The sequence below is a fragment of the Strongylocentrotus purpuratus genome, unplaced genomic scaffold (genome assembly GCF_000002235.5).
Source record: "Strongylocentrotus purpuratus isolate Spur 01 unplaced genomic scaffold, Spur_5.0 spur5_scaffold_9, whole genome shotgun sequence".
NCBI classification, from domain to species: Eukaryota; Metazoa; Echinodermata; class Echinoidea; order Camarodonta; family Strongylocentrotidae; genus Strongylocentrotus; species Strongylocentrotus purpuratus.
Window position 1 is genome coordinate 429,990 of NW_022145615.1, and position 24,440 is coordinate 454,429.

The 24,440-nt window shown below is 34.9% G+C and overlaps 1 protein-coding gene across 1 annotated transcript; it reads right to left on the reverse strand.

Annotated features, from left to right (window-relative positions):
• Window positions 1–352: 352 nt before the first annotated feature.
• On the reverse strand, window positions 353–23,075 carry LOC576466 (coiled-coil domain-containing protein 87). The gene is made up of 24 exons (XM_030976783.1): window positions 22,900–23,075; window positions 20,643–20,743; window positions 20,162–20,234; window positions 19,652–19,701; window positions 19,014–19,127; window positions 18,589–18,660; window positions 17,080–17,176; window positions 16,562–16,643; window positions 15,993–16,143; window positions 15,462–15,724; window positions 14,748–14,943; window positions 13,923–14,120; window positions 11,703–11,803; window positions 11,038–11,203; window positions 10,548–10,664; window positions 9,721–9,884; window positions 8,928–9,258; window positions 7,908–8,014; window positions 6,038–6,153; window positions 5,413–5,612; window positions 4,352–4,501; window positions 3,702–3,816; window positions 2,996–3,138; window positions 353–2,570 (listed from the first exon to the last, which is right to left on the reverse strand). The coding sequence occupies exons 2-24, from the start codon at window positions 20,700–20,702 to the stop codon at window positions 2,400–2,402; spliced, it is 3,237 nt and encodes a 1,078-aa protein (XP_030832643.1). The 5' UTR covers window positions 20,703–20,743; window positions 22,900–23,075; the 3' UTR covers window positions 353–2,399.
• Between the last annotated feature and the right edge of the window lie 1,365 nt (window positions 23,076–24,440).

Consider the following 24,440-nt stretch of genomic DNA (forward strand, 5'->3'; position numbering starts at 1 on the left):
CATATTTCCCTCCCACAGGCTGCCTGCATCTTCTTGAGTCATCGCACTTCCTCTCATTTCTCTCTCTATATATTCCCATATCCCTTCTCTATATCTATTTTTTCACTCTCCCCATTTATTCAAGTACTACAGACGTTTTTTATCACTTATGTTATTTCATTAATGTTGTTACGCTTGCTAATGCTCTTTTGTTACCGTTATTCAATTCATACTTTTAATAAATTCTCAGTGTAGTGTAGTGTAGATTCACTGTGACTGAATAAATTCAATTTCAATTTGATGCAATTCAAACTAATATCGACTTTGAATCGTTTTTCATAAAGCAACAAAATAAAAAATAACACAAACACAATATGGTATTCAGATATATTATATGACACATATGTATCTTTTCATACAAGCTTATAGACTTCATCAAGAGAAATACACTATTTACATAAGTATCAAACATAATCATATTGATAATGTATATATATATACATTATATACAAATATAAATATAATACAAAATATACAATTTTAGGTGATATATTTTAAACATTTATACATGTAAGATTTTTGGTGAGAGGTGTGCATGCATATAGTACATCATTTATTCTTTTCAAGGTGATTTTATGTTACTATGTTTCATCAAAAGATTTGGTATAAAGTTAAATACCGTATACTGGTAGTGTCAACTAATTCATATACACTATCTATGTTTACAGGTTGTCTGAACATTACATATCAATAATTAATTATTATGCATCAAATATTAAGACCATGATAATAATTGTTTTTAGAGCTAATGTAGTTGTGGATTGTATAGAAACAAAATAAAAACCACTCAGCAGATTTCAATTATATAAAAGCACATTACCGGTAGTTGAAAGTGATCCATGACAAAGAGTACTCAAAAGTACAAATAAGCTGTTCACATGTGCTCTGAAATTATTATGAAGCTGGATCATATGTATAAACTGATAAACAATAAAACATCAGGTCTTTACTGGACGGCATATGAACAAATTTCTTTGGTTATCATGAAAGTACCAAATGAAAATACTTTGTCTACAAGTACCATATTGAAAACTTTTCATAAAAATACTCATTTAGACATAGCAATTACTTTGTGCAGCACCAAACGCTCATGAGAAAGAAATATTCTCTAGGTAAACTGGTGGACGGATGTAACACAACATTTTTGCGGAAGAAATAGAATTAACTCAGTTCAACATATATCATTCATAACTTTGGTGACAAGTAATTGAAAAATAATATGTATCAAAGCTTTTGCTTATGGTTATAAATATATCTTTACAGTGACAAAGCATGAAGTGTTTTGGTTATTCCTTGAAAATAATATATAAATCACGCACCATGGTAGTCAAATATTTTTTCTATAAATTAAAGTCATGCAGTTCCACACATTGGAAGATTAATTTACTCAAATCATGAAAGGCACAAGCTAACAACTAGGACACACATGATAGTCAATTTCCGCTGGCAGACGTTTACAAATATATACTGCAGTTATTATAAAGGAATGCAATGCAGTTATTACGATTATTATCGATAGCTCCTGAATTTAATTCAACTCTTTTGACAATTGGAAGAAAGTGAACATTATAGCTTTGTTTAAAAAAAGAATAAATGTCTTTGCTACCCAACAAGTCATACAAATTGGCTCAGCATTGAACACAATCACTTTCTACTTATCAAGGTGTTAAGTCTTACAATTGTTATGTGCTGCCTTAGTGTACATTAATGATTAATATACTCCTCAATATTCTTTAAGAGAAATCAAAATCCAAGTTAGATGTTTTTCTCTAATACACAGACCACAGGAAAACATGTATGTATTATTTGCTACTGATCAATAATAGAATATTTGTCAAATTACAGTCCTTTGTGATATAGCAGTTAATAAAACATAACTATTTCAATTTTTTTAAGCCAAATGAGAATTCCCACTTAGCCAATCAAATCATACATTTTATCAAAGTTGCAATGAAAAATTACTTCGGATTGACTATCAAAGTACCGGTGAGTTTAATCCTCATTGTAATTTTTATCACTCCAAGAAAAATCTTAATTATACAGCCATAATCTAGATCTATACCTTTGACCACATTAGATGAGGAAATGTCTATCCAATAGACTTTTAAATAGTATTATACTTTGAATCATGCTGAGGAAAGAGTGCTTCATAAATCAAACTGTCATTATCATCATTTTTATAATCATCCTTATTATAAATGAGCTTTAACTATCACAGAAAATATGAAATGCATAACATTTATTCAAGGTGATCTAATAGATATTTTATTGATATTTTCCTTCAGTCTTGTTTATAGATCTACATTTATTATGATTCCACTAATCACATTATGACCGTCTCAATGAAGCTCCAATGAAATTCATTGAGAAATTGATGAAGGCACATTCCGTATTGGCGGCAGGTCTGTGAGAGGTATTCTTACATCCTGTAGCATGGCCGTACGTTCTATCGCCCTCTCTCGTCTCTCTTGCTGCAACCAATAAAGCATCTCTGTGCAGTCCAACTTCATCTTCTCCAAGTAAGGCCGCCCCTAAGTAAAGTGAAACGTATGATCATTGTAAGTCTTTGTAACTGCATTTATCCTAATTTTTGTTTTTCTTTCCTTCTTTTTTGTTGGGGGGGGGGGGTCTAAGTTCCCCATTTAAAAAAAAGGAGGTGTTTAATTGGATTTACACAATTGGACGAGGATGAAGCATGACAGATAGGTAACTTTAGAAGGTATAACAAATGTTATGATCGCTAATCATCCACATATTATGTTATTTGTACATTTAAAAAAATACTAATCACATTGACTGAGGTTTACACATTTTCACAGCTAAACCACATATGATTGCTATGACATCACATACCGTACTACGGCCGATCATCATGAAATACAAACTCAAATTGAAACCTCTTCACTTCAGATAAGAACCAGTCATGACAAGCCATTATAAACAGATTGACACCCACCTGGTATGTGACTGTGTCATGGAACTTCTTATCGATGAGCTTGACCTTTTTCTTGACCTTTGTTTCTACTGCAGAGAGGGCAGCATACAAAGCACTTCTCTGCTTTGCTTCTTCTAGTCTCGCTACAGATGAACCCCTGTGACCTGTAAGAATTATTAAAACGATAAACAAATGAATCATACTGTAAATATTCATCAACGTGTCTCTGTCTTATATTGGAATAAATTAATCAAATGTTTCCCTTTGCAGAATGATCCATGCTATATATTTTCCCTTATACTTCATAAATATACCCTTATTGTCTTTGATGTGGTTTTCATACCACCATGTATCATTTAGCTACCTTATAAGGGGAGTGTTTCACAAAGAATAAGATTGACTTTAAGTTGGACTAAACTATGGCAGGCCGTACATGCCACTGGTTGCTCTCACCATTATGATCTTTAGATAGTGTTTTTTCCTTCAATGATGAACTATCAACAAATGTAAATTCTGTAGATTTGTGACCATGATTTATATGTCTCTTGAGAGACCAATGCCAGTGTATGGTGAGAGAAAACAGTGGCATGAACAGCCTGCCATATTTTTCTTAGTCTTTGTGAAACACTCCCCTTATAAGGTAGCTAAATGATACATGGTGGTATGAAAACCACATCAAAGACAATAGGGGTTTATTTGTGAATTTTCTATATAATACCAGACTCACCTTTTTGGAAGAACCTGTCTGGATCTGATGCGAATCTCTCAAAGCTCTCTAGAGAAGTCAAGATATTCTCTCTCTGTACAATCACATTGACAGCCAGCTGCCAAGCATAGATCGCCTAGGTGCATGTAAAGAGAATGGGATCATTGGAACTGTGAGAAAGCTAGAGCTCAAGCATTATTGAAAGGTCTGCTCACTTAGACAAGTCTCTCTATGGAATCTTCACTGCACTTTATCAGGATTTCAAAATAAAGAGTGTCCTTGGGGATATTACATCTTTTAAAGAGGCAGGTTTCTCTGGCTGTTGATCTTATACTTGAAAGTAAAATCTTAATTTCCAGGCAAACAAAATAGGATGAAATTTATATACTTGGGTAACTTTGTTCTGTCATTTTCCCTATGAGCATTTCCTATCACAATTAACAGAAAGTGAAATAGAATATATTGATGTTTGTTGAATTTTATAAAATGATGCTATATGATAACTTCTGAAACATTGTTAATCTTTCTTAAATATTGTTTATCACGACATCCAATAAAAGATTAACCACTTATGAATAAGAAGGGAATTTTATAAGTGCTATACATCATATAGTATTCATGATCAAAATAGCATTTGTTTTGACAAAAAGAAGTGAGATATAATAACTTACATCTTCAAGTAGTGGTATGTGATCATCTGAGCTGTATTTGATAGCCATATCTAGTCTTAGATTGTCAGGCATCTGAAGTGAGTTCCAGATATGTTCTAGCTTACTCTGTGTAGTCTGCTTCTGTTTGGTTGGTTGCCCTGTTTCAGCTCGCTACATTCAGAGAGAAACAAAAAATGGCACAAATGAGGAAATTTTATTTGACTAATTTTTCTACTCAAATTGCTGTATACTGTATGTATATATTAATATTTCATGAATGACAGAAATACATATAAATGTATATTGCTGGTTGTTTGTTTCCATGAAAATTAACATAGGCCACTTACATGTAAAATACATTCTCAAAACTCTGGCTTACTTGTTACTCCTAGGGTTAAAACAAAGTAGGGCGAGCGAACCTTCGCTCATGCTGGGCCTTCGTTATGGAATACTCTCCCTCAATAGATTAAGAATAGCAGCTCTGCTGAAGTGTTAAAAAACAATCTCAAGAAATATCTGTTTAATTTAGCTTATAATTGATTACCATAACCTTTCATGTCTGTACCTTTCCTATTGCACTTTGTATAAATGTATCATGTATTTCATCTTTTGCACAAGCTGCGCCTTGAGCATTTGACTGCCAAGTGGATTTGGCGCCTTATAAATCTTATTCTGAAAGTTATTCCTAATTTTTTCAGCATTTAAATGTTCTCCTCTTTCCTTCCACTCTTGTATTCAATCATGATTATGTAATTATGAAATATAAATAACTTCCATGAATCAAAGAAAAGACAACCTTGGATATTTGTTACAGTGGAAGCCTGGAGGGAGTCAGTGAAAAGTATGAGGCATATATCTGAATGATTTTCTGTAATGCACTGAGATTTGTACATGTGTACATTATACTTATTGTAATGAATAACAACATTTCTGTCGAGATGAAAAAAGGTGGGCGATGAAGAGGAAAAGCGAATTATTATATAGGTACAGAACTGAAAACCATTTGACGGATCAATTGTTGTGCGTAATTGTTAAGGATTCAAATAAGAGAATACAATACAAACTATGTGCTGATGACTTACGGAAGTAAGAGAAGCTCTGCTGGGGGTCCTATACGTCACTCTGGATTGCAGTAAGGAGTGCTGGCTTTGTCGTGGTGTAGTACCCCCTCTAGGGGTGAGAGTGTTACGGGAGGCATTTCTACTCACAGCTCTGGAGTGTGTTCGCCTGGTCAAACCTTGGAGGGCATCTGTAGACAGGCTCTCGGAATCATCAAGATCAACTGTAACAGGGAAGAAAAAAATTATAGATGATTATCTAGTGGATAAGTCACCAAACTGGAGGTGCAGGGTTCAATTTCCTGCCATGTCTGATGTCACTAACACCATTAGGCAAGACATTATTTGCTACACTTGACCTAGGTGTAGTAAGTGGGTACCGGTATGATTCATTCCTTGAATGCGTTGAGTGCTAAGGTCGCTACAGCTAAAACCGGTGTAATGATATCCATAATCATTTGAAAGCGCTTACAGATGTTATAAATGTGATATATGATATACAAGATGAGAATAAACACTCTGTAGTTTGCATCAAACTTAGAAAGGTGATTAATTACAGGCTAGGTGTGTATGCTGATTGAATTATGAAAGCTCATAGATGAGAAGTTTCAATACATGTATATGCTATTCAAAATACTGAAAATCTTACTTTCAACTTCAGGATCTTTTCCTAATCCTCCTAGCATCACTGAACCTACATTCCATTGGCCTGGGATATATTCATTCTTCTGAATCTTTAGCTCATCAAGTTTCTCTTCTCTTTCCCTGGTAAAAATAAAAACAGACAAGTACAGTGAGGATTCAGAAAATTATATTTTCAATAAATAATTATCTGAATCACATACTGAACATAATTAACATAAATATATGTGCAGTGAATCTTTTTTTTTTTGGTCTGGTCATTAATTTAAAAATGATTTTAAATCCTAACCCTAACTTTTCTCTTAAATCTAGAACAGCATAAAAATCAGTCTGAAGTGTAATGGGCACCAAAATAACTTAGAAAACAAATATGGACTGATATATATATATATAAAAATATGATATATGTAGCTAATACTCACAGCAATTTTAACATCTTATCTTACACTTGCATACAGACTCATAAAGGGAACACCAAATGACGGCAAAATCATATCTTAATAAATTACATAATCATGATTTTTTTTTTTCATAGACTTTCGTTAAAGTTCCTTTCAAACATTGAAAGAAGATCTATATGCACAATCTAATGACAGGAGAAGATATTTGAAATGTATAATAGCACCGTCACCAAGGAAGAGATAAGAAAATTCAGAAGAAAAGAAATAAAGACACATAATGTGAATTGTCATATCACTGGTCACTTCAAATAACACATAACTTGCTGGGTTAAAGTCAAGAATTATCTGAAAAACAATGAAAAGTTTTAAATTAAAGGAATTTGTGTCACTTTCACTTTGAATAAACACCAAAAACATTTAGGTAACTGAACAATCACTCAATCAATCTCAATATTACCGCATCAATGACCTTTTGACATCTGCTAAGGTCACTTTCACTAGGGTAGGACTTCTTTTAGAGAAAACAAAACAGTAGTGGTCACAACCTGTACTTTTTATTAAACCAGTACCGGTAGTTATTAAAAAAAAGTGTTCATTGGTCCTTCCAGAAATGTTGGCAGAGAAACATGTGATGATAAAAATGAAAACAATCCCTTTTTCTACCATCTGCAAGTTACGCTACAACCGATCATTGTATCAGAGCACGGAGCCATAATTTAGAAAGATATAAAGCAACAAAATGTGAGTGTAGAATGCTTTGATTTGCAGGTGCATTATCAATGGAAAACTAAGAATTCCCTCTGAGCATGTGCTTTTGACTGTGTATGTTGAAGTCTGTGCTTTGCATTGGTACATACCTTTCCATCGACCTAAGTTAAAAAGCATCAAAAAGGAGGATGATATGATATACCAGTATATAATTTCACTATGTATGTGCATTATAATGTTACATCAAAGGATATTGCGCGACAGTCTTGACAAATATCAAAGAAAACAGAAATCAAAAAGTGTTTTCAGGACAATGAAGAATGCTGAAGTTAATTGGTGTGATCGAGGTTTGCAGAATGCTTAAGTGATCACAAGTTAGGGAATGAATCTATGAGAAACTTTAAACCATTGTTGATATATTGCACATATTGCATGTTTGTGATTATTAAACTTCTTTTAAGTTACAGTGTACAATATCAAAGTGAATATTTCAGTTTTTTCTAGCAAGTCCCATTCAGACATGATGTAATAAACCACCTAAACAAAAACCTGCTGCATCGATTTTGCAGATTAATGAATGACAAGTAATGGGGTAAACACCACCTAGCATTCCTTTGCACACTCACTGGTCAATGGTTATAAGTTACAGAAATGTGAAGAATACTATATTTGTGTAGTATACTTTGCTCCGGAGGATTTTCTTTTTAGGTGGGTATACCACGTCATGTCTGAAAGAGGCTTTACAATGATTCATTAAGATGGACATACTTCTGTCTCTCTAGCTTGGATGAACTAATCTTCTCTGGGACCTTGCCTGTATCACTCTCTGTATCACTGTCATACAAGTGATAAACAGCTCCTAAGAAATCAGTCTCCTGCATCAAAAACACATCAATTGATTTAACATGATAAACTAGCTTCCAAGTTTTCCACACTGAAATAGAGCGTTAATTTTCGTTGCTTCAAGAAATATTCTTGAATAATGTAATCTAATGAAAATTAAGAAATACAATTAAGATACCTCTAAATCATGTTTATTTATTGATTTAAGGTACCGTTCAGATGTGCTAATTATGAATATTTGTTATTCTTTTGTACTTATTGCTCTACAGACCTTTCAACATAAATGTAGATATTGTTGCAACTCAAATTAATATCATTTGTGAGCAATATAATGGCAATAATGTTGGCTATCTTTACCAACAACATTTTTAAGTTTCATTTTCTTGAGTAGGCTCATTGATATATGACCTTATGGACAAAGAAAGATGCTGCTGAATACCACAATAACTACTAATAACAGGCAAACACTGTTTAATATTATTATTGGCCCTCCCTCCGTAAAATTGAATTGGTAATTCTTCCAGAAAGCAAAGATTCTTCAAAGAATTATATTACTAAGAAGAAGAAGACTATGATAACAAACATTTCTCCAGAAATCACACTGAAAACAAGTGTGGTTTTTTTTAGTGGTGCTTTTTCATTTTGGAAACTATGGTTTCTAGAGGAACTGTTCCTAAACGCTTTTTTGTAAGCATTCTTGAAGTTGTTCCCCTTATAGGCCTTCACTTCTGCATTTTTTATTGTTGTGGAAAATAACTAAACTCCTGGGATCTGTTTCACAAAGTCTTTTTTGACAAAGGACAGCAATCAGTGACAAAGCTGTTGATAACCAATCAGAAGCAAGGATTTCAGTAGCTTATAACAAAAACTGTCATTTTTCAATGCATGATGACAAGTTTTGTGAAACCCTCCCCTGAACTAAAAATAAATGGAATGTCATCTCACCTGAGAGGAGACATATTTGATGTAATCCTCACAGCTGATAGTACTCTTCCACCATTGAAGCCAAGATGCGTATGCTCTGGTATTCCTATCATCCATCATCATAGGTCTACCAAACCCTCCACCACCACCTCCTCCTGCACCCCCTCCACCCATTCCACCACCGGCTCCGTAGGCTCCATTGGCGCCCGCTCCTCCACCACCACCTGTGCTGTTGAGACCATAGCCGAGGGTATCTCCGAAGAAGCTTGTCCCGCCTTGCAGCAGGCTGTTGCTCTTGACTTGGGGTGGCTGAGCAGGGTTCTGTCTCGCAAATGTGGCATTGAAGATGGGGCTGCAACAAAAAGAACAAGATAAGTGAAAGTTTTACCTCATTTTTATATTTCTAGGGAGTCAATAATTATATAAGGAGCATTCATACAAGCTGTTTTAGATAATCTTGTAAATTCTTCTATCAAATAGTTCTGAAGTCCATACTTAACTCTTGCTTACTCAATTAATCAGGATTCTCAAATACATCTGCAATCGCTGATTATGGTGATTTACATTGTGAAAACTGCACATAAAATATTGTGTGGAACTTAGATGATGAACACAATGCAACAGAGTACCTTCTGGACAGCAGTCCTGTTTTATACAAGATGGTATTTTGAAAGTCTGGTTTACCTCATTTTAGACTTTACCCTCAGAAAACAATGGTACTACTTATGATTGGTATAACAGTTCTCAACTAACAGACACATCTCACAATGACTATCATTACAATGATTAAACCTCATCTGGATCAGATCTTTACCTCTTACACCATTCATCTCTCTCAATACCCCAGGGAGACTGTTCATTATGAACCAGATCAGGATTGAGAACACGATCTGCTTTGCCTCTGTTGAGGGTTGTAGATGCTAGGAGAGGTGCCTTGTGAAGGGAATAATCACTAGCTGCTGTCTCTACAAATCCATCCTTGGATTGAACATGAAATAAAGTCAGAAAATGTATAAAGACATGAGAGTGATTGCATGCTTAGTCCTCATTTAGCAGACCGGTGGAGAAGAAATGAAAGTATTGGAAGCCACTATCCTGCAGAATATAACACAGCTAGAAAAATCTACATGAAGATACATTGATTTAAGAAGCAAATACAGTAATTGCCTAGCAAACAGAGCAACAACAACAAAATATCATAACAGCAGTCTTCAGAAACTGACAATGAAATTTAAGTCACATTTATATGACCTTACGTCTAGAGCCACAACGATGTTAATTACTTCTACACATAGTTAATTCCCTGCTGGCTCCAAAAGATATACTGGTATGTAATAGCTAGCAGCTTATTATTTGCACATCTTTTACAAATTACATATTGGCAGCTAATCAACAATCATATATTCATGATCTAGCTAACCCTGGCAATCACTTCTTCTGGTACATGAATGCCTATGGCCTGATAGAGCAAAGATAATCAGTGAAAAGCAAGACATATTCTTTTGTATCAGGTAAGACATGCAAAGGGGTTCAGTAAACCATCCAATTCAAAACAAATGAAATAGGTATCTAGTCGTAATAGATGACCTAAAGCATGCAATAAGAACATGCTGTACAATAGTGAAGTGCAAAACAACTTACCATGTCAAAGGTCATATGGTCAGTTGGTAATGTCTTGAGGATTTCTTCATAAACTTCCTTGATTTCTTGACCTCTGAACAAGTTGGCATCAAGTTTCTTAATGGTGCTGCCATCAACCTTGATGAAGGTCAGACGAATTGGGATATCAGAAACAAATTAATGGATATTAAAACTCAATGGAAATTTAATAGAAAAATTAAAGAAATGTACTTTAGGAAAGAGTTGAAGAATTGACTTTTCGTGTATTTCAAGTACTTAAATTGATATTTAAAGGAAAAATAGGTCATACGTACTGTTTTATAACTTATGGCCATTCAAAATTTATCTTATCTACCGGTCTGTCTTAAAAATGCTATAAAAGTTAATTTACTGTTACTTTGTAATAAAGAAAAAAAAACATGTATTCAAGCTTTAATTGGCACTGGGTAACAAGCCAAATGTCCTACAACCTGTAAACAGGCCAAACTGATAACACCATGACTAAGCTTACCTCATCTGTGAGTTCATTGAAGACCGTCTTGTAGAGATTGAGAGTGACCTGTGTCTGACTGACCCTCTCTGATACCCTCACATCCGATGTCCTGACTGTAGACTTATTAGGCATCTTAGTGGTGACCGTAGCAGGCTGTGGGTGGGTGGGTTCTCTTATCTTGATCCTATCAATTATAAATGTGAAGAGTTAATGAGAGGCAGGTGGAAATTGAAGGATAAATTGTCTGAAATTGTATTTATTTATGTTAAATCACCCGATCACCCTCTATCTACATGTATATCTTGCTACCTGCCCCCATATCTTTCTATTTCTCTCTCTCTCTAAGTCTATTTCCTTGGTTCTCCAAACTCTTGAGAGAGTTAGAGAGAAAGAAAGCTTATGAAGCGAGAGAGAGAGAGAGAAAAAGAAGAGAGATAGGAAAGAAGAGAGAGAGAGAGAGAGAGAGAGAGAAAGAAGAGAGAGAGAGAGAGAGAAAAGAGAGAGAAAGATTTAAAAAAAAGAAGAGAGAGAGAGAAAGAAAGAAATGAAGAGAGAGAGAGAGAGAGATAAGAGAAGAAGAAAAAAATTGAATGAGACAAAGACAGAGCAGAGGAAGTAGAAAACAAAAATGAGATTCATTTATACTAATATCACAATTGTAGAACCGTTCTTAATGAACTTACGTTTCTTCTTGTTCCTTTCTATCTGCTTCTGCTGCTGTATCTCTCATCTGTCGTTTCATTGCTACTCTCCTCTGCTCCTGTCTTTCATTGTGATCCACAGCCTACAACAAGTGACATCATCAATCAATCAATTGATCGAGAATATTGTAACTTGTTTCACACTAATAGTACAAACATGAGCATATCAACTTCACTTGTGCATCAAATAACAATCCATTCAAGACAGCATTTGACAGCAAAAAAACAAATACTTTCAAAATAGAGTTCGGTTTCAAAGGACGAATAATTTTGTCAAAACAAGGTACTAGACCCAATAGAAATTACTTAGTATTCTCTATCAAAATTGGTCATAAATGAGGTTAAAAAGGCAAAAGTAAATGCAAATGTATTCATTGTGTGCACTACACAATTTCCTTTAATCATTTTGAAGAGAAGAGATATATGGATGGGATTAAGTAGCACGGAAAGGCAAACCGAAATTCTATCTGAAACATGGCAGCAAAGATTTATCCATATATTTTCAAGTAATTAGGTATAGGGACAATTTTTTTTTCTCCATAAAAGAATTTATCAAATGTGCAATAAATCCTTTTAATACTTTTTTTTGTTTTAATTGAAAACAGAATGACCCCTTTGATAATAGCACTGTTGCATACTGTTGATGAAATCATGAATTTCTACACAGCAACATTTCCCAAAACACAAACAAAAACAGATCATATTTTTTTCTAGAAATGTAGAATTGCCATTGTTCATATTCATTCTCAATCTCATCCAAATAACCCCTTGTGATCATAATGAGCAGACTTTATCAGAGTCAAATCAAAGTCCATTTGTCACAAGAAAGAGGAGTGAAAAGAATCTTTGAAACAATAGAAAAAACAAATGATACCTTAAGACTTTATGTGCACAAAAACAGTGTATGGGACAAGAAAAAAATGAACCAACTTAGATTGCTGGCAGTATAGATACAACCAAAGTAACAACATCAATATCTAACATTTTCTGCAGAATTCTTTTGTGAGTGTGTATATATAGCTGCAACCGAAGTAACAACATCAATATCAAAAATTATCTGCAGAATTCTATTGTGAGTGTGTGTGTATATATAGCTGCAACCAAAGTAACAACATCAATATGTTACATTCTCTGCAGAATTCTATTGTGAGTATGTATATATATCTGCAACTGAAGTAACAACATCAATATCTAAAATTCTCTGCAGAATTCTATTGTGAGTGTGTGTGTACAATACCTGCAAACGAAGTAACAACATCAATATCTAAAATTCTCTGCAGAATTCTATTGTGAGTGTGTATATATATCTGCAACTGAAGTAACAACATCAATATGTAACATTCTCTGCAGGATTCTATTATGAGTGAGTAGTAGTTACATTGGATAACGTTTGGTAACATCATGTGGATGCCTCTATGAAAAGGCTGTGTTGATGATGTTGTTGCTGATGATGTTGTTGTTGTTGTTGTTATTGTTTTTGTTTCTTTCTTTCTTGCTTTGGTCGGTTGGGTTATTTTTTTGTCAAAATATCAAAGCTATCAATTGTATAACATAAATAAAAACTGATACCAAAGAAAAGAAAAATCTACATTCATCAGCAATCCCAACCACCTGTTTTACAAAACCATCACTTAAAACTGATGATGACTCACCCCTATATATACTGAATTAAGCTGAAGAAAGACAAATGATTAAACAAAAATTGCTAAAATGTTAGTAGTTAGCACAATATATATGACTTTAATATTTAAGCAGCACCACATACTCACATGTTGTAGGATTGAACCAGTTATTATTAAATTCCAAAGTTGCACAAAGCAATTGTTTGTTATTCACTCAAGGGTTAAAGAAAGCAAATGCCATTATCTCAATATTAGTATTAGGTCTCCTGGAAAACTGGCTCCATATCCTTAGTTCTAAGGAAATTGTCTTCCAATTGACAAGGGTACTGGTATTGTTACAATGTTTATCACTTTGATCAGATTCTAAGACCACTAAAAAAATTAAAATAGAAATACAAAAGAGAAAAAGATTAAAAGTAAATGTATTTTTTTCAAACTGAAATTGCTATCATATTGCATATTTTGGTTGAAATACATGAAATATTAGTTATCAGTCATCCATTGCTAATATGGTTACGAGTCAGTTTCCAGTATTAATCTTTGTTAACCCACATCCGCTTCAAACCTCTCTCTGTTTTACCTGTAGGAGCGGAGGGAGATCCTCCTCCTCTGGGAGAGCTTCCTTCTTCCTCTCTGTCTTGGCAGAGCGGTAGGTGGAGAGCTTCTCAAGATCTTGTTTGATGTAGGAGCTGGAGTCTGGACGAGGCTTAGATGTAGCAGCACCTGGTCTAGAGAGGGTTGGTCTGCTGGCAGTGGCTGCTGTAGGTTGAGCTTCTGACTGCTCAACATAAAGATGAGAAGGATTATACATATAATTATTATTATTATTATGTTATTTGGCATTTTGAATAACAGATAACAGACAAACATAATAGAGAGATCGAATATACATACATAGTATCTCAGTTATGGGTGCATCAGGCTCGGCACGTATACTGTATACATGTATACTGTAACTGCCAAACAATAGCCTAGAACTACATGTATATATATATATGGGTAATTTGCTTTTTGCCACGTTCTAATATTGTTCTCATTGATTTCGCAGCAGGCCATATAAGGAATGTTGAAATATGTCACATATTGTTGTTTTTTTCTCTAAGTGCAATACTTTGTTGTTATGGTATGTCGGTGATTGACTTTATCACCTTGACTTTGGATTTAAACAACTAGGCAGTAGTATTAATCTTCATTTATGGCACATTGACACACATACAATGAACAGCCCATGTTTGTCAAACAAGAACAAGAAGTCATTCTAACCATATTTTGATTAACTCAGTTTGTAATTAACTATCTCAGAGCATCCTATTTATATATTAGGAGTAAGTCTTTGAATAAAGTACCGCATCAGTAGCGAAACATTTTTGTATTTTACAACTTGCTCTGCATAACACATCTTTACCTTTTCCTCCTGTTCTTGATCAGACTCCTGAAGGTTATACTTGGGTCTATGTCTATGAGAGCTTCTTGGTCTCCCCGACTTAGGAGGTGGATCTAAACCAATCTCTTCATAAATAGATTCATAGAGATGGAACTCTGGTAAGGAACGTGGACGAGGCAACCTGAAATCCCTCTGGTGGCCAGACTCTTCTAGTTTCCTGCATCATGAGGTAAAAATTAAACATTTGATGTAAGATTTCAAGTTTCTATTTGGACTAAACATTCATATTCTCTACATTGGAATGGGAACTACACATGAAGAGTGTCAATGTATACACTGTCCAATTAAATGCTCACTCGCACTATTTTTTAATCTATTCTTCTCTTAACCCCCCCCCCCCCCCCCCCCCCCCCCGGCCTCTTTCTCTCTCTCTCTCTCTTAATTATGATTTTTACACTTTTAGACTTTGGGGGCTATTTAACAAATTAAAGCTAGTGTTAGGAATGTCCTCACTCCATATGAATTTGTCAATTGACTAAAAATCAAATAATTAATATTTTCTTTTTCACAATAACTGAAAACAGATATACTCGAACCTTCCATTCTGTTTTCAAAATGTTATGGTGAATATATAAAACAATATCATTTTCATTCCAAAATGATAAATACATGTAAAAGGTTTGACAACAAGTTTACTTCCATTAAAAACAAGACAATATTAGAAGATAGACTAACCTGGTGAGGTCCATACTCTCAGTAATGCCTGCTTGTGATTCAAGCAGTGTATCAGTCTCTTCCCCAGTCCCTTCTAACGTATCAGCTTCTTCTTCCATCCTCATAGCTGAAGCCATAACACCCCTCTCTAACGTATGAAGGTCTGGCAAGTATTCTAAGACCCTTGAGGTATGTAGGGAAGGGAACTGGGAGGTCATGTCACGGATCTGCTGATCCACAGTGGGACGGAGGTTCCGACGACGCTTGGGACGACTTGTGGCAATCTGGAGGGTCGAAACAATTGAGATTATTGTAAAAACCATGAAAAGCTTAAGACATTGTGTGTACATGTATGTTGCATTTCAAACCGTAACCTTATTACTGATTTTTTGTGTTATGTTTATGATTATCACTAGTGTAGATACAAGCTATACCATCAATATCAGCCCAAAAGGTAATGGAAGCAACAATATATGGGCAGCGAAAATTGAATCAATAACGAAAAGTCCTGGACTTGCGATTCAAATGAAAAGGATAGTATAGTATACTCACAAGTTTTTGATAAGAGAGAGGAACATTTTCTTCCTTAGCATGTCTTGAGGCTGGTCTAGGTGATGTGATGTGAAGATGACTGTCTTCAGAGTCTGAATGAGCTCCTCGGATATCTGCTACTATGTGACGACGTATGGCAAGAATGTTGAGACTGCATAGAGAAATCAACAACAATAAGAAATGGCTGGCGATATAAGCATAATTTACTGTTACCTTAGACAGCCAATCAGAGTTTGATATATTCGCGCCTTGTTCCTTTTAGTTTTCATTTATATTGTTTGATTTTGGCTTTCTGTTTCATTTGTTTTATTCTGATGAGTGCAAGACGAAAAGCTTTAGTATGGCTCTTTTCAATGCGATTCTCCATAAGAAATGTGGTATTTCTAGCAATATTCAGTTGATGTAATCATCTTCTCTTGACATTCATGTAGTAAAGACACTCAGATAGAAATACAAAAAAGTTGATGGATCTTTAGTTTGTCAAGCTGGGATTCAAAAACTCAAACAATCAAAAGAATATCAAGATTATGCTACCTAGTCCATAATTTTGAAGATAACTTGGTACTTACAATTTGTTAGCATCAAGGGAGACCTGGGCTTTCAATCTGCTCATGTTGGCAATCCCACTGAATACATTCCTGTCTGTAAGCACTGCAAATTAATGAAATGGTTTAAAAATATATGTTACCTAAAGCCAGGGTAATAATAAATGTGCCTCGGAATAGAATTATCTAGATAGATGGCGCTATAGAAATGCCTATTATTATTATTATTATTACCTTTTGAATACTCTTCAAATATGAATATTTGTGGTCACATCCATCAAGAAAACTAAATGAAAACACTGTGATCATGCAGTACCCCTTAGGCACTGTAAAGTAGGAATCAGGTCACAGAACACATGCAATCTGTTTTGATTAACGTTTGTGTACCATATCTTCTCTTCTATAAGAATAGTTTATGATCAGTGTTGATTGATTCATAATTGCTCCAACACTCTTATACATAAAATAATGCAATTCACATGGAATAAAACAAATGAAATGAATGCTGTACTATCTTTAATATGGTGTTTACCGGTACTTACTTTTAGCCTTTTCAACATAATGCTGAAAAAGTTGTTGACATACTGTCACGATATGAACAGTAATACGACGCTGAAGCTCCTTATTCTCCTCAAAAGTCTGGATAGGGAGGAAGAGAAACAAAAGTATACACCACTAGAATTTTGTTTTAATGATTAATTTTCTTTTCATCCTAGATATCGACTGTCATTAAAGATATTCCAATTACATACATAAAAGAAGAACATCAATAACTAGATGGAATTCGACTGCGCGCAGTCGAAAATGATGCCTCCGTCATAGAGCAATTTTACAAACCAAAACAGAAGAAATTTTTCGAATTCAAGTTCAATTGTAATCCATTGACAGGTTCTCAGAATATCGTGATTACAAGCAATTTCTCATATACATATATGACCCTTTGATCTTTGACCTCATGACCCTAAAATCTACTCAGTTCATTGGCTCTGCAAGATGTCCTGAGTTAAATAGTAATCCGGCCATCTGTCAGTTCTAATGAGAATGCGTTCACAAGCTATTTTTGCATACATAATGAGCCCATGACCTTTGACCTTTGACCTTATGAACCAAGAATCTACTCAGTTCATTGGCTCTGCAAGTAACATACATGACCTAATTTTGGCAGGAATCCATCAATCGGTTCTTGAGATAACGCGATCACAAGCTGTTTTTGCATACATAATTTGCGCTGTGGCCTTTGACCTTTGACCTCATGACCCCTAAATCTAATCAGTTCATCGGCTTTGCAAGTAACATACATGACCTAAGTTTGGCGGAAATCCATCAATCGGTTCTTCAGATAACGCGATAACAAGCTGTTTTTGCATACATAATGTGCGCTGTGGCCTTTGACCTTTGACGTCGTGACCCCAAAATCTAATCAGTTCATTGGCTCTGCAAGATACATACATGACCAAAGTTTGGCAGGAATCCATTAGTCAGTTCTTGAAATAACGCGATCACGAGCTGTTTTTGCATACATAATGAGCCCTGTGACCTTTGACCTTTAACCTCGTGACCCCAAAATCTAATCAGTTCATTGGCTCTGCAAGATACATACATGACCAAAGTTTGGCAGGAATCCATCAATCAGTTCTTCAGATAACGCGATCACGAGCTGTTTTTGCATACCTAATGAGCCCCGTGACCTTTGACCTTTGACCTCGTGACCCCAAAATCTAATCAGTTCATCGGCTCTGCAAGATACATACATGACCAAAGTTTGGCAGGAATCGATCAATCGGTTCTTCAGATAACACGATCACAAGAACGGGACGTACGTACGTACGTACGGACGGACAACCCAAAAACATAATGCCTCCGGCTACTTCGTAACGGAGGCATAAAAAGCTATAATATTCTCATTTACAGCTATTTCTAGTAACACAGCTAAATTAAATGCAAAGCGATTATTCTTGCGAATACTATCTATCCTGGTAAACAATTTTATATGTAGAGAAAATGATGATAAAGTTGATGATGATAAGAAGGGATTTGAAATATAATCTCACCAAGAAGGGATCATCAACTTGTCTTCTGATGTCTGGCCAGATGGAGTTTACCTCTCCTATTATCACACCAGCCTGGTGAGAGAGAGAGAGAGAGAGAGAGAGAGAGAGAGAGAAAGTGAGAGATTTTAAAAATAAGGCATGTTATTCAGTTAAAGTTCATACAGTGAGTACCGCTAAAAACACTTACATATTCCAGATTTTTCAGAATTAATATTTCTTAGAATTAATTCATGCAAGCAAGCTACAATTCAAGTTTTGATACGTAAAGAAATCAAATTAAATGTCATATTTAAAAATGGTCTTGTTATGTGTGATATCAATAAGAAATACTTAAACACTTTCTTGTTCTCGATCTTTTCAGATATTCCTTTTATTGACCCTCATAAAAGCAGCTTTCATATCAGAGTTTGCCTTTAATGACTTACCAGCATCTGTTGTTCTTCCACCGTTAGATAGGGGCATTGTGAGTTCGCAGCAATCCTGCGTCTGATCAGCTTGGCCAGCTCAGAGAAGGTAGTGGGTGGGGCTTTGATACTATCCTGTGAGCAAAAGATTCCAGTGGTGGAGAAGGAATAATAAACCTTTCTTGCATGTACCAGGGAAGCATACATATGGTCAACATAATGTAACACAAATGTAGGTAATAACATAAGTGAAAGAAATACACATTTTTTAAATGTTACATATGGCATATATTGATACAATAAAGAATAAAAACAACTACCGGTAAAACAAATATACACTACTTATCGGAAGTATGTCAAATACAATTACCGGTATACTAAAAGTCTGGATTTTTGAAATATGAAAATTAATGTTAATGTACTATCTTATGTACACTTTCTGACTGTCCCCACCACACTGTGTTTGGACTTCTTGCAACAGATTTCTTTTGTTAAGATTAAATGTGGAAATAAAATGAAATAGAATAACCATCAAGTTTTAAACACAATTAAGTGTTCACAATATACCAAAAATAAGACATTTTAGTTTGCATTTTCTACCACAAATAACAAAATTATTAAAATCACAATTCAAATTTAATAAATTCTTTTCCACTTACATCAATAGGTGTAACAGGCCTTTCAACCTCAAGATCAACCTTTTCTGAAGCTGTGTGAAAATTAGCAATAAAATGCTGTTATGATTCAATAGTTCCTTATTATCCAAAATGTTATTAATCAAAACACACATATATAAATTTCATTGACCTTAGAAAATGTGTTCATAAAAATAATCATCAAAACATTTAGTTCTGTTGAAATAGCTTGAATTGATTTATTTCAAATAAAATCATTACAAATTCAACCTACATACATGCATCATATCAAACTGATTTCTTCATCAATTAATGACAATATAAATATAACGGGGAAAATTATATTTCAAGGAAATTCTAATGATTAATGAGAAATGATGTAGAATAAAAATGTTTCATTCAGAAAGTTGATAAGAGTAAAAGGCTTGTATTTGGAGATGATTAAAAATAAAAAGGTAAAAAAACATATCACTACTCTACTCCATATTTTCTATTGTAGACTACTAATGATAATGGATGCAATATAAACATTACCTTCTTCATCAAACTTTGGGGCAAATAAGGTGAGAGGCCCGAGGATTTCTTCATACCGCTTCTGAAGATCTCGCTAAGAGAAAATAAGAGAGAAGGAAAAAAATCTATCAATAAGACAAGCTATCACTATAAAACAAGCACATGTAAAGCAATAACCAGAGTTAATCGTAATATCTTTGTGCTATTTACATATATTATATAAAAATTTATGTTGGCATATCATATTAGCTGAATGCAGATATGCAGAATGTATTAACCTGGGGATCATTATATCAATGAGATAAGATAAACTGAGAAGAATCCTAAGAGTTTACGGTATTTGGATTCATCAATAAAAGCTTCCCTCTGGTCACTCTCAGTATACTTCCAACATCCACAGAGGATTCAAATAAAAATATACCCTCATTTAAGTGAAATCTGATGGAGCTTTCCCTCAAGGAAAATCTCAAGAATTTCCCTCTGCAGCCAAAATAAAACTTACAGATCCAAAAGTGATCTTCTCTATGGGATAGATGTTCTGTTTGGCAACATTAGAGGCCATCTTGACATTAGCATCAGACTTCTGGCTGGAGAATCCAAAATCTGCACCTCATGGAAAGAAATGGAATAGACAGGAAATACAAATATGTGAATTTCATTTATGACTGAGACTCTAGACTCAGTGTTTAAATTCAAACTAATAGTCCATTCAATGACGATATTTTTTTCTTCAACATGTCAACAATTAATGAATGAAATGTGAGAATCCAACAGTTAATCCCACAGTAGGATGTCTGATCGCGCACTTGATTTTGTGTGCTCAATCCTTCCCATAGAGATTGCCATTACGAACGTGTAGATGGCGCACAGTTTTTCCTTCATTATCATTTTGCCTTCGGCGTAGACTAGAAGGGATAAGATTGATTTAGATGACTCCATGCGCAGCGAGAGTTTAACAAGGCTTGCAAGATTTTCAACATGGATGTCGATTTTGACCCATAATTTCCTTAAAAGGACCATTAAACAGATTATTTCAGTCAAGTTAGTAAGTGGAACCGATGTATTATAGTAGGGTGTCTGATCGCGCACCCAATGTTGTGTGCTAAAACCCTTCCCATAGAGATTGTACGCTTCCCTATGTGGTCTACGTGCATTGCGCGACCATCCAAAATTGGTCAATGATTTTATGAAAAAATTTGAAATTCAAACCTTTATAACAAATGATCCTGAAGGTGAAACTCAATAAATGAGGTGTCATATGAAAGAGCAGGTTTTTCTCCATATTCCCCATCGGGGGCCACCCCCAGAATTCTAAAAATATCTTGGTCAAAACAGCGATTGAAATGTTGTTTGCATCCTAGCTCCAAAATTTGCCACTTTCCTGAGCTGCCGCCCCGCGGCTTAAGCAGGGCTAGACGTAAGGATAATATCCAGATGCTTTTTTTTTCGCTAGCCCCAAGGGATCATTTGTTATAACAGTTTGAAAATACCCTTCCCACATTTTTGGAATCAGCTAATTAGGGAGGCGTGAGCTCCGCTCAGTCCAAACCATGGTTACATCGCGTAACATGTGCGCTTATAGTGAATGAAAGTATGGATGGCCGTTCCCACCATAAACCCCGGAAGTGAATACACGTTATAGTCAATGGCAATATCGCGGAGACATCTCCGCGATATTGCCATTGACTATAACGTGCATTCACTTCCGGGTTTTTTGTGCGACGAACGCTAACCATACTAGTCAATGGCACGTGTCGCGGAGACAGCGTAGCTCAAGCTTGCAAGTCGCGCATTGGCTGAGCAACTTGCGTACGATATGCATACGCTTGCATATCGCGCGATACAGCTGTTTGGCTAAATTTAGCAAAACAACATAACTCTGCGTGTACGTCTTTTTCGTCGATTCTGAGCAAAATGCTATGAATATTTCAGCGTTTTGAAGGGGCTGTATCTTTTGATAGAAACATCGGCGAGACTTGAAATTTGAATTGTATTATTCTGATTACATTTTAAATTCAAATATCAAACAAAAATGGTGAAAAACGATCCCAAATTGAAAATTGAAAAATCGTTCAGACACCCTAATTATAGCCTAGGCCTACACGAGGTAAAATGACATTTTGGGGGATTTTGGGGGCATAACAATACGACCTGAAATGGCCGTGGCGTTATCAAGGGAATGTGTATAGACAGTTTCCGTCTCTAAAGAGAGAGCCGACCCTACCCCAATTAAGAGGCTAACGAACGAAAGAGACGGAAAATTCGGTCTAGGCAAGTTGCAACAAGGTGCTCAACATCCTCTCGCTCTGCCCGACACAGACGGCAGCAGTCATCAGTTGTGTTCCTGATCCTGACAAGCCTGACTTGGGTCAGGTAGACTTTGCAGGAGATCTTGGCTCGAATGGTGATAGCTGACCTCAAGCTTGGATTGGCGACTGCATAGGGATGCGTGCAATGTCTATGGGAAGGGTTTTTGCAGACAAACGGGTGCGCGATCAGACACCCTATTTTTATTATTCATACAGTTTCTAGACCTATTTCTTAACATTTAGTTCTATAAATTACATACATTTTTGTAGCTTTTTTTAATAATCGACCCCATAGTAAACAAAAACAATAAAATCAGTCACTCAGCTCAGCTCAGCTATCAAATCAACAATTAGTCCTCAGTGCAGCAAAATTATCAACGTGTGGGACTGTACTAATGAAAAACCACTCCACATCGACGACTGATAAGACTTTTGGTAATTAAAACTTACAGTGCTGCTTGAGGAAGATCCTAAAGGGCTTGCAAGAAATCTAAAGGAGTTTCCATCAGGAAAATAGGCCTCATTTTGTCTTGGGAAAACGTAATGGAAGGCAATGATTGATGCAAATCGCTACATCCGTTGCTACGTAACTAGGTACAGGAAAAAGGTTAATTTATGTTTTGCGATTGTTTAGCCTCTGATAAAATTCTTCTGAAGAGATATATTTTGGCAGCAAAATTATATTAAATGTGCAATAAAATTATAAATTAATAATTTTTAAATTCTATTTGTATATTTTTTATAACCTTTTATCTCATTAAATCTATAAGTAGAATATTTAAGCATAGTAATCTCTAAACCAAACCTATTGATTTATCCTAGCAAAAATAGTAAAATGCGGACTGATCATTTCTAACAGGAAATAAATTGCAGTGCCAATTTAATAACTTATCTGAATAAAAGATGCCTAGCTTAAATTTATTTGGGGGGAAATGATAATGAATCAAAGATTTGATTTTCGATAATATACAATTCTAAAGCATTATTATAAATTAATTTATATCCTTTTTTTTCATATGTTCACTGTATTTTATCATATTATATTAATACTTCTATCATATTTCTGCATATTTTACCAAAATTATGTCATGGTTATAATTCTTTATAATATCTTTTTTTTTAATCAACTTATAACAAACTTTACATATCTATACATGCATACAGATTTCATATAATTTATCTCGATCTACTTGGTGTGTCATCAGTAATTATACTTTTTTTATTCTTTATATGATTTTTGTTGTTGTAATGATTACTTTGTATTTTTATTGTATATGCACGGCCCCATTGTAAAACAGCCAAACAGCTGAACCGTGAATAAATCAATCAATCATTCAAATAAATAAAATCTAGTCAAATTATTATTATCATTATTATATGAGTGTTATTATTATCATTGTCATTGTTGTTATTATCATTGTATCATTTTATCATCACCATCATCATCGTGCACATCATCATCATCATCATCATCATCGCCACCACCACCACCACCACAATCACCTCCAACTAAACATGCCCCAAGTACTGGTGTGACATGAAGATCGCTAATAGATCTTGGTTAATCAAGAAAGGTTACTGACATTGGTCTGAAGTTGAAGCATCTGTAATTTGAATCTTTGCAGTCGTGTCCATGCACCCCCCCCCCCCTGGCCCCCTTATGTTCCCCTAATTTCAATTCCGATATTATATTGTGTGTAATTGAAGTTTGCTGCCAAATTAAGAGCGGCTTCTTTATAGAAAGATACATTATCATATGTTTTTTCTTAAAATCTTAGTTGTAAAATATCTTTGTACCATTTATCTGTATTTCTTTTACAAAGTTCTAGGCCCCAGGTGGGGCCGTTTAAGAAATTCAATAAAACCTGTCAATTAACCCACTTTCTTTTCTCAAGAGGGATCGCCGGGGATGCCGGGTATAAAGAGCGAGCGGTGTCGCAGCTGCAGCAGTTTTCAGAAAATGTATACAATTCTCATAGCCCAATGATAGG

Excerpts from the sequence above, each read along its gene's own strand:
- LOC576466 (XM_030976783.1), bottom strand. The coding sequence starts at position 20,702 with ATGGCCTCTAATGTTGCCAAACAGAACATCTATCCCATAGAGAAGATC. Across the intron at positions 16,644-17,079 it reads TTATGTTGAAAAGGCTAAAA|TGCTTACAGACAGGAATGTA; the intron begins GTAAGTACCGGT and ends ATTAATTTGCAG. Across the intron at positions 11,204-11,702 it reads AGAAAGGAACAAGAAGAAAC|GATCAAGATAAGAGAACCCA; the intron begins GTAAGTTCATTA and ends TATAATTGATAG.